At 37.1% G+C, this 17,959-nt stretch overlaps 1 protein-coding gene across 2 annotated transcripts in view; it reads right to left on the reverse strand.

Annotated features, from left to right (window-relative positions):
- The window catches only part of LOC149793430 (beta-1,3-galactosyl-O-glycosyl-glycoprotein beta-1,6-N-acetylglucosaminyltransferase-like), a 75,405-nt gene that overhangs the window by 31,024 nt on the left and 26,422 nt on the right, over nt 1-17,959 (reverse strand). The window contains exon 1 of one of the 2 annotated variants that reach the window (XM_089967417.1): nt 7,175-7,272. The exons of the other annotated variant lie outside the window; for it this stretch is intronic. Coding sequence (XP_089823543.1) covers nt 7,175-7,188 — 14 coding nt within the window. The 5' untranslated portion in view covers nt 7,189-7,272. Of the gene's footprint in view, nt 1-7,174; nt 7,273-17,959 lie in introns of those variants that run through there. 2 annotated transcript variants of the gene reach the window in all.

Raw genomic sequence — 17,959 nt, forward strand, 5'->3', positions numbered from 1 at the left:
TTCCTGAGAGGGATTTACTCGGTGTGTGTGTGTGTGTGATTTAGGTTTTTAACGTAGCGTTAACAATTTTTTAGTCATATTGCTACGATGTCTGCAGTGTGACAGTTTATAGTGATATCTAGCACTGGGGCATCATTCCGCAGAACTGTAGCATGCTGTTCCACCCAGTCACATTTTCCTGACACCAGGTCGACCAGTCCTAACACTCACCTCTTAAAGCTGAGCGCCAAGCGAGGCAGCTGTTAATATCATTTTTGTACGTCTTTGGTATGAATCAGTCGGGGATCGAACCCACGACCTCCCGCATCCGAGGCGGACGCTCTAACCACAAGGCCACCGGATCGGTTCGAAAAATCGGAGAACAAAAACTGATCGAAGGCTGTATGGACCTGGAAACTCTGAACTTAAATGCTGTGACAATTTACACGTGGACTGGAATCAAACAATGCGTTCAGTGTACAAGACATATTTGTTGTAAAGGAACTGAATCAGGCACTCTTGGGCAGGCCCACGATTTAGGCTCTCAAGATTATTGAACAGGTAAATATATCCCTAGTAAAAATGTCTCAGACAAAAACTCACAAAATGCAAGCAAAAATTCACGATAAATCCATAAATTTAAATAGGGATTATCGCGAAAAATATCCAAATTTGTTTACAGGTCTAGGGAAAACAAAATGGTTCTATAACATAACTCTGGACAAAAATGCCAAACCTTATGCCTGATCTACCCCAAGAAAGGCTCCTATCCCTTTACTGAATAAAGTGCAAGAGGAGTTGGATAGAATGGAAAAAATGGGTGTTATTTCAAAAGTAGATGAGCCTACTGAGTGGTGCGCGGCAGTGGTTGTCGTTCCGAAACCAAACGGTAATGTAAGAATTTGCTTGGATCTAACTAAACTGAATGAATCGGTTAAAAGAGAGAACCACTCACTACCATCAGTTGAAGGATCCCTTGCAAAACTAGCAGGTGCAACGTTTTTAACTAAACTTGATGCAAACTCAGACTTTTGGCAGGTAAACCTGTCAGGAGATTCACGCCGCCTTACAACTTACATTACCCATTTTGGCATGTTTTATTTTAATCGCCTTCCATTCGGAATCAGTTCCACGCCTGCAGGTTTTCAGAAAATGATGTCCGAAACTCTGGAGCGACATGACGGAAACTCGGTGACATGGACGATGTTCTTGTGTTGGGGGAAACGCAGAAACAGCATGAAGAAAGACTAGAAATAGTCATGAAATCAATTCAAAGGGCCGGCGTCAATTTGAACGCTGAAAAGTGTGACATTTCGAGATGATCCATTAGGTTTCTTGGACATGTTGTTGACTAAAATGGTTGCAGACCTGATCCAGAAAAAATGAAAGCTATAACTGACATGGAAGCACCGAAATGCTTAACAGAAATACGACGATTTCTCGGTATGACAAATCAGCTTGGCATATTTAGTCCAAATTTGGCAGAAAAATCAAAACCATTACGTGAGCTTTTGAAAGGTAAAAACTCGTGGACTTGGGATTCAGATTAAGAACAAGCTTTTATAGATACCAAGCAAGAAATGATATAATCACCAACTTTAGCACATTATGATCCAAATAGAGAAACAGTTGTGTCTGTAGATGCATCTTCATTTGGAGTAGGTGCTCTGCTACGGCAGAAGCACGGTTGCACTCTGAGACCGGTGGCGTTCGCATCGTGAGGTATGTCAGAAACTGAGCAACGCTATGCTGAAGTAGAAAAGGAGGTCATTGCAATCACTTGGGCATGTGAATGCTTCGGTAGTTATTTAATTCAAACTTGAAACTGACCATAAGCCATTAATACCACTAATGAGCACCAAAATCTTGGGAGATTTACCCCCTAGAATTCAACGTTTTAGAATGCGTTTGGTGAGATTCAACTTTTGCATAGTTCATGCTGCTGGCAAAAATCTATTAACTGCTGATGCTCTATCCAGAGCACCTTTTTACTTAGCACTCTGAGAGTGACAGAGAATTTCAGGCCGAAACTAACGCCTATGTTGATTTCTTAGTAATTTGCCTGCATCAAATACTCTACTTGAACAAATAAAGTCTGAATGTCGAAATGATTCGATCTGCAAACAACTTGTAAAATTTTGCGAAAAGGGATGGCCAAAGAAATCCGCTATTTACGGAAAACTTCAATCATACTGGGCAGATAGAGGCGAATTTACAATTTAAAATGGTCTTTTAATGAAAGGTACACGCCTGGTCGTACCAGAATCACTTCAAAGAGGAATCCTATAGAGAATTCACGATGGTGACCAGGGCATAAGTTAAATGCAGAGAACGCGCCAAAACGTTAGTTTGGTGGAAATGACTAATTACTCAGCTAGAATACTTGGTAAAGTCTTTCCAAAACTGCATCGAAAACTCAGGAGATCAAGCTGAACCAATGATACCAAATGAATGTTCAAGTCGACCTTGGCAAAGAGTCGCTTTAGACTTGTTTGAACTGAATGGTAAAACATATCTCTTGGTGATTGATTATTTCTCACGTTACATCGAAATAGCACTATTGCAAGGCACAGGTGCAAAAGCGATGGTCAATCATCTCAAATCAATATTTGCGAGATATGGTATACCGGAAGCATTAGTTTCAGATAATGGTCCGCAATACACATCCGCAATACTCAAAGAATTTGCGACAAAATTATGGGTTCAGGCATATTACAAGTAGTCCAAAATATCCACAGAGCAATGGTTTCGCCGAAAGAGCTGTTCAGACAATCAAATGAATGCTTCAAAAAGCAAACGATCCTTACATAGCTCTTTGGACATATCGCGCAACACCATTACCAAATGGATACAGCCCTGCCGAATTATTGATGGGACTATCACAGAAATGGTAGGAAATGTTTAAAGACTGTTCTATACACTTACATGCGCACATACTATCACACAGAAGAGAGAACAGTTTAAAGCAACTTTTAGCTGTAAGCAATACACATATATACACCCACATACATATATGAAAACATAAAACAGAAATGTTTTGGAAAATATTATTAGTATATCTCTGTTCTGGTGATCTCGTTGGCCTTAAAAGGACCGCTTGTCTTCTGTCACTACTCTTGCCTAGTGACCACACCTCTCTGGTCAGGCCGCACATCTCCTGCTCCATTTATTCCCACCCAAAGATTAATGGACAATGGAAAGGAAAGGTGAGAATCGTAAGCCTCACATTGATTGTCCTCCGTCGCTGATCGTAAGCCTCACATTGATTGTCCTCCGTCGCTGAAATGAAGGGTTCGGACTTTTGATGTTGTTCCTCTTGCCACTGAAGGAACACGCTGCATCGTTCCTTCAATTTCTTCTCCTCTGCCAATTTTCTCGTTTCTTTATCCACTTTCCTCCAGCAAATAGAGTGCTATGTTAGCTCGTTTTCAAAAGTCCATTCTGCTTTCGAAAGCTTTCATATCGGAATATTGTTCCATATCTTCCACCTGGGGCATGCTGCACGTACTTCTAGTGCATTATGGTTTCGCTTTACAATCGCCCGTATTCTGGTTGCTCATTCATCTACACTGGCAAATCAACAAATGATGATAAGAATGTAGAAGTAGTAACTTGGGCTTACATCGCGTTCGGTCCTTTGGCTATATGCGATGAGGAAATAGTGCCCACGTCGCACTAACCAGTTAATTAGTTAATTAGTTGATTGTGAGGCTAGAGCTCGCATTGTCCGAACAAAGTTAAGTTTAGAAAGGCATGTCTAGAGGCGCAAAGCCACATAAGATCACGAGCTGAAACACCATAGCTGCAATTTTGGTCAAATTCTTGCCAGTTATCCAAGTCAGACTGTCCCAATCGGCCAATTTAGTGCAAGTCACATACTGTAATTATCACCAAGCTCTGTTTACAGTTTTTTTTTTATTATTATTTTATAGCTATACCTATTTTGAAACTTTCACTACTGAATATACGTCACAGGTTCATAAAAATGGTCAGTAATTAAACCATTATTGTTTTGTGGTCTAGCTTTGCTTGAGATGTTATCGAGTAGATTTATTTTAATCAGTGAGTAAATTGATCACATTTGTGGTTAGTAAAATAATTATTAAAACGGGTTTTCGATCTAAAATTGAAAACCCTTAAGTAATTTGATTTTTTCTTTCGCCCTTAGAAGGGCTGAGTTTTTTAGGAGTTTCCGGGATGAAGACCCTTGTCAGGTGACCTGGAGGGTCTTCACTGTATTGACGTAACACATAGCAAGAGTGGTGAATGAGCCTCTTTGCGTGCTCGAATCACGGACGTGAAGGAAAACACGCTTTATCCAGAATTCAAAACTATAAAGGAATATCTTTGGAAATAAAGTGCGCGAACTTAAATGAAACAATCTTCAGATTTTGTACATAGGTATACACAAAGATAAGTGAGTGTTTCTTGACACATTACTATAACCAAAACCATTATCCCCAACAAACATAATAGAAAGGGATTTTAAGAACAAATCTAACTGAACATCTCACGTCAATCTAACTTTCATTCAGTAACAATATTTTGTGGCGGCCACATTAGATATCAGATCGATACAGTTTCACTGAGAGTAAAACAGACATCATAGGAAGTCTTTTAGCGAAATCCCCATGTTGAGAGGCGAGTATGGCTGCTTTAGCGGCCATCCTGTGTATCGTATTGGCACTAACTTCATTTAGGACCAACAAGACATTATAAGTTTTGTGTTGAAACCCTCATTTGAATATGACTTGTATGACCAACTTGACTAAGGAATAATGTGTGTGAGCACAATTCTGCAAATAGCTTAGAAAAGATACCACTTGTCTTTGTGGAAGGACGGACGACATACAATTGACCATGCCGAAATTTCTTCTGGTATATGATCAATAGAGCCAAAAACACAGTTGTGACCGCGTTTTTTGAATCACAAATAACTATTTCGAGTAGAAATCAGATCACTTTTGCTTATTAAAATTTAAAAGAAGGGATTGGATTTGGGTCGGTGCGGTTGCCTATTAGGATAGGACATTTATTACGTTGAATGGGGTAAACTCTCGTCGCAAACTACTTTTCAAGCTAAAATAAATGGGGAAATCCATGAAGAGTATGCAAAGATAATAAAGCACTTTACAAGAGAGAGAGAGAGAGAGAGATGGTTTGACACAGAAACTTTGATCATAACGGCGGTAGTGGAGGGAAATATGGATCTACATGTGCCACCACACTGACACATAACTCTCCTGTGTTTAAACGCCAGTACCAATAACAAATAAAACACTATTTCAAGCGTGATTTACATGGTAAGATTCGTCAAACATCTATCATTGTCATTCAATATCCTTAGACCTTTATGTGCACAGTTTAAATTGGCTTGTTAAGGACACCTTTTAAGCTGCGATATGTAAACGAATTCGAGCCCGCAAGGCTAATTGTACACGAGAACGTATTTCCATAACTTATATTTTAGGTTAAAAAAGAGGTAATGAATGAAGGAATTTTTTTCTCCATCTTGACTCACAATATCTGTATTTACGTCTTTCCTCTGCAACATTTAGGGAAAGAACACTTTCTGATCCGATAACCTTGACCAATCACACATACACACACACACACACACACACACACACACACATATATATATATATATATATATATATATATATATATATATATATATATATATATATATATATATATATATATATATATATATATATATATATATATATATATTGTTCCGAATCTATGGTAAAACAAACAAGTTTTGCAAAATTCACCAAACAATTTAATTATCGAGGTTATAAAATGAAAATGTAAGAGGAACTTACAGTCTTATGAACTGAATCCAGAATAATCCTGAAAAAGTTTCATTATAATCTAAAAGAATGAAAAGTTTTGTATACATTTTCAGGTCCAAGAAGTATACTGGTCCGACAACAGTCCCGAAGTGTCAAAACAGCGTCGTCCATAACTCGTTTCAATAATTCACAATAGTTCTAAAATTAAAAAATACCTTTCTTTTTCCGTTAAATAATCCAGACAAATGTTTTTCCTTTGAAATACTATGTAAAACATGCAAACTGTCACTACTGCTCCGAGACAAACAAAAAAAATAATCCAACATCGTGAAAGAAGCCACGTGATTTTTGGTGTTTGTATTTGTAATCATATAATTATATGTTGGTTTTTTTTTAATCTTATAGGTGTTGTCTACTGCTGTAAAGCGCTTAGGGCTTCTTAAGATTAGGCGACATACAAAGTCCTCATTATTATTCTTATCATTATTATTATTATTATTTAACACACCCAATTTGGAATTAACTTAATTCTTCTTAGATACCACTTGACCGACCTGTCCAATGGGAAAAAAGACCAAAACAAGTAAACATATTTACTAATAATTATATTATTAGTAACTGTCAACACGTCCGTAAACATCTATTTATATATTCTACGCAATTTTACGTTATTTAACGTTTTAAAATTGACCCTATTTACGTACACCTAATCCAACTATAGATAAAAATCATGCTATTGGTATATCAAATTGTCATCCGCATATATAAATATTGTTACAACAGTAGGTTCTGTTTTAACATTAGGCCATCGCTTCTGTTCTTTCTAAATTAGTGATGAATTTCCACTGATTAATCATTAGAGACGCAAGAAAATAACGAGAAAAAATATCAATAATCCGTGTCTAAATGAATTAAACATGATAAACAATTTCCTCGAAATCATCTCTCTCTCTCTCTCTCTCTCTCTCTCTCTCTCTCGGGAAAAACTGAACGTGCACCAAGTGACCTACAAGTGCCTGGGTCTTCATAACGGTTATATGTACACATTCATTGTGGATTTTAATACAGTGTTCATTATACCAGTAATACAAAGCTTTAATAACCAATCGCGTAGTAAGATATACTTCCTGGTTAGAGAAACACACATACAGTAATCTATTTAAAGCATTGTTTTTTTCTTGTTTGTTTTGTGTTTCTGATGTTTCTTTTTTGTTTTGCTTAGTTTTTCCTATTTTATTAAACCTATTAATAATGTTAAAAAAACAGATGACTTAATAGTAAAATGTCCGAAGGTCGTACCCAGCCTCCCACCCCAGCCCCAAAGCCTGTGTCTCTCACTCACAAACGAATCGAACAACAAAGACTGTAAAGGTGAAATATAAAGGTTGATTTACCGGATTGGATTCATATCCGAGTTATACGTTGGTAGGTTACTGTCTTTCGAATGGATATTTGTAGTTTTTCAGTCTCCTTCCGAGTCTGAAGCAATAAAAGACACGTGAGAAAAGTCGAATCGAGCGTAGTGTTGGGGTCACGCTTGCACTCGTTATGTTAATTTTTAGTACCGATAAGGTGCTTTCGTGTAGTCAGAGATTTCGTCGTACTTTACTGATTAAACGTCAGACTCCTGTAGCGTGGATGATTAACGGAAACATGAAAAATAGAAATTGAGGATAGAAACAATTGTATGGTCGGTATCATTGTCAATTAAACCATAATAATGAATTTAAATGATCTGTAAATACTACTGAGTGTTTGAATTACCTCTTATTGGTTCGTCATTTTGTGTAGTTCATATTTCCCCCTCTCCGGTAAGTGAATGGCTGTGCGCTCTGAGTTAAAGTAACTTAGTCTAGCCTTGTGTTTGTAGTGCTCTACTTCATTTAAACCGTCTTTCGTGCATAAATCGTAAGTGTAAGTGTATTTTATATTTATTTAATCAATATGAATGAACATATAAGTTCACAAAATAAAAATAACAACTTATCAATTTGCAAGGAAGATTGTGATTAGCCGAAAGGTAAGGAACTATATTTTGAGGCGGACACATTTGGCGAGGATGTGCACAATTCAATCATTCCATCAATACACAGTTGCCTATAGTCAGTCTCAACTGCTTTGGAAATGCAAGTATGTGTATCTGTATGTGATATAAATAAAATATATTTGCAGTATGTGTGTTGTATCTTTGATGAACCACTTGTTGTATAAATGTTTCATTTATATTGAAACTGGGTCAGCCATGACGACGTTTATTGTGTTGTTTCATGCATACAATAAACAACACCAAGGCTGGACCATTTTCCTTACTGAAATGCAAAAGACACCACAAAGGTCTTTCATCTTGCCTCTGTACCATTTTCCTTGCTAGTAGATTTTCAGTAAGGTGATCCAGAAACTGCGCCATAATCGGTCGATATTTTGATATAGAGGCGCATAAATTTGCTTCAAATATAAAATCATATTGATAAGGTATGCTAAAACATGAAACTAAATGCAATACATGCTAGACCTCTCCCCCACCCCACCCCTAAAATACCCCTGGAGTACTGTACCAATGTCGATTGAGGTGTGTAGGAACAAGATCTTCAATAACGGAGGAACGAAAGACATGAAATCTTTAATGTTCGGGTAACAGGAATCTTATCCATTTTCAGGCTGTTTATATTCATATATTTATAGATTGAGCATCTGATACCAACTGCGATGCCAACATGAAACAAAGATAAATATATTGCAGTGAGCGAGGAAAACCAGCGTTATGTGTCTGATAACATATGTATTGATCCGCCAGAAAATAAAGTTTTCTCTCAAAGCAATAAATTATTATAAAGATTCATACCGGAAACACTAACAAAATTACATTTCATGACAATACCAATGATTTATTGGTAATGTAGGTCATAGGCCCATAATAATATAGTATGTAGGAAGATGAAACGGAAATAGCATTACATAGCTGCGATGTTGCATATAGGTTTTTTAAAATAAAAAAATTATCTAGTTACATGCACATTTTATCTCGTTCATTGAATGCTGTGAAGACAATATTGCAGTTGCGATATTATGGTAGGGTTCACATACTTGATCAGAGATTAAAAGATTTCTTCAGAGAGGTGTGGGGGTTTTTTGGGGGGAGGGGGTTGCTAAACATCCTTGGTACGATTTTAGTTCTAAGATCTGCAAAAAAGTGGGCACTGAAAAAATACGAAGTTGCATTCATCTTCCGTTTGGCTTTTATCATCACCTAACATAGACATAAATTGATTTGGAGGAATGCCGCTATGTCATCCTTCCTCTATGGCTAAATTATGTGCCGAAGATCGGAGTCGGGAAAGTGTAGTTGTAGATAGCTAATCAAGTCCATGGTTATATAAAACCGAATGAAAAAAAAAATATCTTCAAATTAATTATGGTAATCTTAAATTAATTATAGTGATTAGCTTGATGTGATTTTTTTTACGGTCCTAAGTTTAATTATCTTGAAAACATTGTATAAAATAGAGCAAAAATACCTTTTCAGTCCCTTTTTCTAAATAATGTCTTCACCTTTCGAAACCCATGTGACTTTACCTGAGGCGTCCATATTTTTAGCATAATACAAATTGTCTTGGATGTCTGTTATCGCTCATTCTGATCAACCTAATACAATGTTTGATGCATTGACACTATTAGGTAAAACATTCTCATTGTAGCAAAAGCAAGTATGTATGTCTCGGTTAGAAATCTAGATGATAATCTATCATGTACCTATTCAATTGTACGTGACCAGTCATGCCATCAAATACATTAATCCCGGTATAATCACATTATTGAATACTTTGAATGCTTCTGCAATGAAACTGTGCCATACTTCTTTTGAATAATACTCAATGTACGTGCAGATTTATTTGTTAGAAATGCGAGTTCCTTCTTTGCTTTGTCCTAATAAGATTAGAAACGAAACAGTCTTATGTGTGTATACCTAGATACGGTATGAATTTGTTTAACCTAATAACATCACTTTTCGTTACTCTTCAAAACCCGGCCGTTTCTGAATACAATAATTCTAGTTTTATCTAAATAAACACACATTCAACTATTTTCTCCTAATGCTTCGACACTATTAATATGCCTTTATAAAAAAGCCGAATAAATCAGCACATTATACAACGTCATCAGCATACAACAGCTTAATAAAGTCATATATTTTTGTGCATTAAAGGTGTGTGTGTGTGTGTGGGTGTGAGAGAGAGAGAGAGAGAGAGAGAGAGAGAGTTAGGGGAGAGAGAGATCTCTGGAATTTTAACGTAGCTTTAACTATTTTTCAGTCATATTACTACGATGTCTGCAGCGTGGCAGTTTGTAGTGATGTTTAGCATGTTTAGCACTGGGGCATAATGCCGCATACATGTAATATCATGTCCCAGCCAGTCACGCTATCCTGACACCAGTCCTAACACTGACCTCTTAATGCTGAGCGCCTGTCGATGAAGCTGTTTGTACCATTTTTGTAAGTCTTGGGATGACTCAGCCGGAGTTCGAACTAGCGACATATGTGCATTAAAGATACCATTTAGACAATTGCTTCGGAAGTATGATGCTAAATTATTTATCAATAGATCGAAAAGAAGACTGATCAGTACTCAGCCTTGTCTGGTGACAATATACGGGAGAAGAATTCTGCATATTGCTCTTTTATCTGCATACATGACAATAGATTCTTGTACATCGAGTCAATAACTTTAAAGAACATCCCACCGATATTTTTGATGACTACGAAAGTCAGTAAATTTACATGATCAATCGTCAAACACCTTGTAAAAGTCTACAAACAGACAATAAAAACGACATCCTTCATTACTAGTATATATTTCTCAGTAACCTTTGCGTAATCGCGCCTGAGTTTCTTCACTTTGGTTATTAACTTCGCACCACTGAGTTGGTTCAAACTACAGGTAATATTTTGTTCGCGGTATGATGCGAGAGATACAGCTTCGATGATGATTTCTGAATCTGAATCTCAACGTGTACAGTGCAGGATCAGTTATGGTACAGGATCAGTTACGGTACAGGATCAGTTACGGCATACATTTGCACCAGAAGAGAGAGCCAGCTAGAACGTTAGTTGTATTGTTCAACAGCTGTCTTGAAGCTCTCCACTGATTGCGTGAACACAACACTGCCACTCAGTGATTCCAGTCCACAATTGTTTTACGAAGAAAGAATTTCTAAATTGTTCTGTTCTACATTGCTCAACTAGAAAACATCTGCTATTATTTGAAACTAGTTTTTATACAGTGTTTATACTTTCAAACTTTGGAAAAGGTTTGTATTTAACATGGCGTTTTTTGTCTTAATGGTTTTAAATATATATTTGGTGAGAGAGCCGGTGCTAACCCCTCGACTACTTAATAAAGATATGCCAAACGAATCCTACTACGCATGTCCTGGAGTGTTGGTAGACCAAGGTCAGTTAACATTTTAGTGACGCATCCTGCTTCTCTGGTTTCTTTTGTTACCAGATATAAATCTTGCTGCCTAATGTTGAACATTCTCTATTCTAACAACACCCTTAATTTAGTACGGATCCCAGGCAACACAACCATATTCTAACACGGATCTGACTATTGTTAGATATTCAGTTTGTCTACATGTCTGCGGACAGTCTCTGGGGTTACTTTTTATAGATGCTAATGTAGCGTTTGCTTTCTTGGTCGATCTGATAATATGCGATTCCCACTTGAAGTCTTCAGACAGTGTTAGTCCAAGATAGGGGTTTACATTGACATGTTGTAGTAAGTGGTTATTGAAGGTGTAAAAATGAGATGAGTTTGCTTTTTTACTGGTCATGCACATGAGGTAACGTTTAGTGGCATTGAAAGTCATTCCCCAATCAGACGCCCATTTTTCAAGGGTTCTGAGATCATTATGGAGTGTATGATGACCACTCGGGTTTTGAATTGTTCTGTAAAGGAGACAGTCATCTGCAAACAGTCTGGCCTGAGATTTCACACAGTCTGGAAGGTCATTAAGATAGCAAAGGAAAAGAAGTGGTTACAGTACGATTCCCTGTGGGACACCGGAGTCGACAGTGACTGCTTCAGATGATTCTCCATCCACCACTACTTGCATGTGTCTATTTGTCAAGAACATCTCTAGCCAACAGTGTAGTGACCCAGTGATTCCATAGTTTTCCAACTTGAACAGTAATTTATGACATGGTACAGTATCAACTGCTTTTGAAAAGTGTAGTATCACCAAGTCTGTGTGTATTCATTTGTCATTGTACTTAAGTAGGTCATGTATTGTTGTGAGGAGTTGCGTTTCGCAGGAGTATCCCAATCTAAAGCCGTGGTTCAGTTTACTTAGATTATTTTTTTTTACAAAGTGGTTAAGAAGATGCTTGCAAATTATATGTTCGAGAAGTTTACATGCAAATGATGTAAGGAAAACTGATCAGTAATTTTCTGCAAGGTGTGCGTCTCCTTTTCTGAACACGGTCTACATTTGCATTTAGCCAGTCTGTTGGTAAACTTCCAGAGTCAGCTGACAGTTGGTAAATAGCTCGCATTCCAGGGGCTAGTTGGCGGGCGTATTTTTTTTTTTTTTTTTTTTTTAGCTTTTAGGATTAAGTTGACAATGCTGTCTGGTCCGCTTGCTTTAGAGATATTTCTATCTGACAACAGTTTTTCACCGCCTTACGTTGTTATGGTAAGGCTTGGTAAGTTATATTTGTAAGATGTTTTCCAATTTTGGCATAGAATTGGAAATGCTTTAGGTGAAAACTGATTTAAATTGGTCAGCAAGTATTTGAGCTTTTCCTTTGCTGTCACTTACTAAGAAACCGTTTTACCTTTAGTCATGGTATGCCGATATTGTCATGTTTGCTTGATTTTACATATCTCCAGAATATTGTTTTTATTTTTAAGTCCTTTTTGGATGGTATTATTTATGTAGTTGATCTCTGCTAGTTTGAATTCATTTTTGCACTGTTTTTGAAATAATTTGCATTCAATCCATTGATTTATTTTTATAGCTCGGTTGTAAAGCCTTGATTACGTTTTACCATTCTCTTGAGTTTGTTACTATACCATGACACAGACTTTTGTGTTGTGTAGAGCTTTGCTGGAATATTTTTGAATGTGATTTGCAGATCGTGTTCTTAAAGAGAGACCATACATTTTCAACATTTTTTTCCTTTTTCGTATTCATCATTAATATTTTTGATTGTTATATAGCTTCTAAGTAGATTGTGCCCCAATCTGCTTTCGATTATGCAAGTCGTTTCCTTGGTTTTTGCTTGGTAAGTTGAGGTGTCATATCAGAATATGTTACCACCATAGCATGATCACTAATGACTTTCGTGCTGTACTAAGCTTTCACGAGAGATGGGTTGTTAGTGAACACCAAAATCTAACACGTTTCCGTAATGAATGTGTTGTTTATATACTTGAGTTCGGCCATGATCAATGGATAAGTCAATCAGTGCTTGTTGGATGTCCATGTCTGTAGGTCCAGGTCTAATGTTCAATTTCTTCCACTCAGTATCTGGACAATTGAAGTCACCTGCTAAATGAATGTGTTTGTTTTTATTACACTGTGAAAGTTTATGTAAAATGGCATTTAGTTGTTCGATATCTTTCATGTACCTGTGTGGCATATAAAAGGATGATAAATATAAATCACTGTTATTTTTAAGTTTAACTTTTGACCAAGTAATCTCGCATTCGGTAACAAATTGTGGTTGTTCATCTGCAACGAGTCCTTCCTTGACCCCAGTGAATACACCACCTCGACGACTCCTTCTGTCATTTTTGTGAACTGAGTAATTTTGAAGAAAACTATCACATGATTTAATTGCATCTCTTTCTGGGTCTTTCCGTGGTTTAACGCCTTTTAAACACGACTCGATTTAATTGCATCTCTTTCTGGGTCTTTCCGTGGTTTAACGCCTTTTAAACACGACTCGATTCCACACATGAGGTCAAGATTGATGTATTCTAAGGCTGATACGAATTCTTATTTGTGCTCTCTTATACTGCAGCAGTTTACAGTTAATAATCTTAGGTTAGGAATTTTCTTGAAATCAGGTGTTTGGTAAACCTGCATCAGATGTATCACTGAAAACAAATATTGTCTTATTTCACTTTTCAGTGAATCACTAGCACTACGAGACAACAAAAATTACCCTTTGTCCTCCTTTCGATGCTAACTACAATAGTATATCTTGCTATTTTGGGATTCCTTCTGTTCAAACCTTTACCTGTTATATATCATTTCTCAACGTTCTCAACTTTACTTTTGTGAAGTGTCCAATTTTGAATTGCAGCGAACTTTAAAGTTGGATGCAGTGAGCATTAACATTTTATCGCATTTAAGCCAGAAAAGTCTTGTGAAAGGTCACTTCGACCTTTCTTCGTTCATCTCCCCTCCCCCCATGTCAGTGTAAACTTAAAAGGGACAGCACTCCAAATCAGTGAAATTGACCACGGTATGTTAACACCTTAGAAAGTAAATAGTTGAGCTACCAACCCTAACCGCTTGGTAGGAACCTATGTCCACTTACCATTTCTTCAAAGGGAAATTGTCACGCACTGTCGTTCACAGATTCTGAGCTGTCTAAACCCGATGAAAGGAATTATTTCTTTTGGAAAACTTAGGGGCCGCTGGCTACGATTGGGCAGAATAAATTAGGGCGTACACTTTAGAGCAATCCAACTTTAAAGTGACGACCTTAGTCGAAATTCTTAGGAAACAATGCCGTCATAATAACGATAATGCTACTCTCTCTGTTTTAACCGAAAATCATTATATGGACAGAACATCAGTAATATAACAAACTTTTTTCATTTATATCACTTTTTGAACAAATACTTGTTAAGTTCAACGTCTTTTGGAAAAAAACATTTGGCATATGCCTCCAACCTGAGAAAAAGAACATGTACAGCTGATTGTAATGTGGACATAATACTACCATAATAACGAGGATCTCGTATAGTTCTAAACAAAACAGCTAAAATCGTTTCTAAAGAAGTCTAAATTTCATTAAATTATCCAGCCAACTATCTAAAGAATTTTTAAGAACAAATCACTCAGTGATCTGTGAATTATATAACTTTAGGGATATGAATCTGCTGGAAAACAATTACAGAAAAAGACTCATAAAGCTAATTTTGTGACAATGCCGCGAACCTATCATTTTAAGGAAGACATGAGAAAATGTGAAATTTCATTTTCAACAACATCACAGATTATGTCTAATATTTGCTTTTCTATCGATTAACTCCTTTATTCGCCGAGATAACTTAGCTCCTGTTTTCTCGTACCGACGATAACATCCACGATCCGTACAACTGAGACATTTTGTAAAGCAAGATGAAGATGCTATCATTTTTTGTGCCTGTTTGTTAAGCAGGAAGTAAATCGGAAGTAATCTTGGACCGCTTTGATAGCTGCTGCCACCTATCAATTGAAAGGGCAGATAACTAGCTACGATCCCTCATTATCGGGCTCATCTGAAGAGCCTTCTGGTGTAATATGAAGATGATAGTACTTTCTCCCCATTGTTTAGGGACGTGCCAGATCTCAAACATTTCCATAAATAATTGTACTAAATAGGGACATGTGCTTGGAATCGTTATTTATCACTTCGGCTATTATTCAATCCCGTCCACCAGACTTTCCAGACTTTAGAGTTCGCATACTTTTGAGAGCTTAAGCATCACAGCTAGGTCTTTCGAAAAATGTCATCTAAAGTTTCATTCATACAATCGAAATTGATTAATTTCTGAGTCGTTACAGTAGCGATCCGAATTATTCATACCACCGATGAAACGAGATCGTGCCGTTACTGTATGATTCGCGAGCATGTGTTTCTTTAATCAGCTTCCGAAACTTAGAGACATCTGACCTTGGTTCTATAATTTACTTTTTGAACCTTGTAATTCTCATTTTTATGCCAAACCCATTTTTGAACCTAATTTTGCTCATTTTATAATCCGTGGAGATATTCGATGGAACTATAATATTAAATATATGGAGAACACATAGCTTACCTTAATAAGAAGTCAAATTGTTCATCCCACCGAAAACACTGTTTTTTCCCCACTAATTCTGACCTGAGATATACAGACACACATCCTTGGTATCGGCTGAATATGTTTCTTTCCTGATTTTACTAAACATACATTATTGACGTGCAAATATATGTACATTATTCATGCGCGAAACCGTCGAATTGACTTTTTGACTTGCATAAAGTTTTACAAAAAGCGCATTTGTCAAATATTGTGATATTCGAGTGAAAGTTAGATTTGTTTTTTTTTTAACAAGCTTTCGACATTCCAAACACATATGCGTATTTTTGTTTTCACAACTTGCGCATGACGGCTTTAACCGCGTTCCTGTCTCTGTATTGATATTTATGGATTGGTCAGACTGGCTGTTTCCGGCACCGATTGTACATTTACTAAAATATATTAACTTTACGCGTGTGTGTTCCTAAGCTACTACGTGGGCAAATTACTCGGTATTAAAAGGTAGCTTGTACAATATATAAGCAATGCCTTCGTGGGAGGTAAACATCCAGAATTGTTACCACGAGCGCTTTCTGCCTCTGACAAGTTTAAAAAATCTGCAGTATACTGTGGGGAAATAATTGAAGGAAAACAATTATACCACTGATCAATATGGTAGTTCGACAAAGTATTAAGACGAGTCATAACACTTTCACAACTTTACTAAAAGCACTTACGCGAATTCGACGCGTTAAACGTTTTACAGTCAGAATTGTCCACGCACAGGGTGACATCAAACACAGGATGTCTTTCGGAGTGATACTGCTGCCTGCTTACAAACTGCGTCGCACTTCCGATGCTCTTAATAATGGGTCGTCAGTTTAAGCCAAACCAGTCAAGATACCATTATGAACTATCGGGTTGCAACAAAATTGTCACATTCAGGACTGAACTTAAATCACTTGAGACAAATATCTAAATGTTGTCTCAGGTAATGTGACTGTAAATAAACCCATCGGAAGCTAGCCTCGCTCCTCTAGACGTCTCGCATGATTAGAGATCTCAGCCAAACAAAAGAGTTTTCCTTGTAATGCCAAAACAAGTATTTCTAAAGTTATTGACTTGGCTAATGAGATGAGATGAGACGAGATGAAGTTCACTCGGAACATCGTTGGGCTATTTCGTCAAGTCGAGAAACAAAACTCAGATGAAATTTGTCGCCACTGAGTACCACCGGTATATTCTGAACACATTTTGATCAAATGCAATATTATGCCCGTAGATGGAACTGAATCAGAACATTTTCTGTGTTTGTTTTCGTAACATTTAGCGTTTTGTTTCTACGCAAGATATGCGCCCAGTATGACTGGTGGATGTAGAACGCGAGAAAACCCCAGTAAGAAACACCAGCCCAAGGGAAGCAAATGGCTGCTTCCTCACATAACCAAATAGGCCGAGCCTGAGTCTCGAAGCCGCGCGTACAGAAGTAAAACTGTATAATCATGGTGCACTCCGCCAGAGGCGAATCACAGTCAGTTGAGTGTGTATTCCTACAACAATGTCCGATGTTATTTCACCTAGCGGAAATGGCCAAGCAACGTTCTGATCAAGATGAAGATTTATAACACGTTATTGTTTCCAACCGATGACAGTACGTTGACTGAATTAGATACGTATCCTGCGTCTGAGTTTGTTAAAATGAATACAATACAAAGTTTAATTATTTTCTTTTTACGCGTTATTTTGGCTTGAATGATTGAATAACATATATTTAGATAGGTTATGGATCGTGTGATATGCCTTTTAAATTTGATTTGTAGAACTTTTCACTAAAGCGCTTTCTGTCGGGGAAAAGCGATCAATAAAGCATGTTACAAGACTCAAATGACGGAAATGTCTGAGTCACTGGTACGTCAGACAGGACGGGACTAATGTGACACGTTCTCCCAAACATTAATTCGTATATCATGCTGAAAATAATCGGTAGAACGTGTATGTAAACTTTCTTTTGCAAGGATAGCAGGGACTCCACCACCTCATGTCATGCGCCATTATCGATTTTTGAAAAGACTTTACACCTCTCTGTTGATCCTTCCGCGTGTTAATTATATAAATCATCTGATTTCATGTTCTTAACATTTTCACTCTGTACGCGCAATAATACAGCCACATTCATTATTC

This window comes from Sinohyriopsis cumingii, chromosome 8 (assembly GCF_028554795.1).
Source record: "Sinohyriopsis cumingii isolate HCF-2022 chromosome 8, ASM2855479v2, whole genome shotgun sequence".
Lineage (NCBI taxonomy): Eukaryota > Metazoa > Mollusca > Bivalvia > Unionida > Unionidae > Sinohyriopsis > Sinohyriopsis cumingii.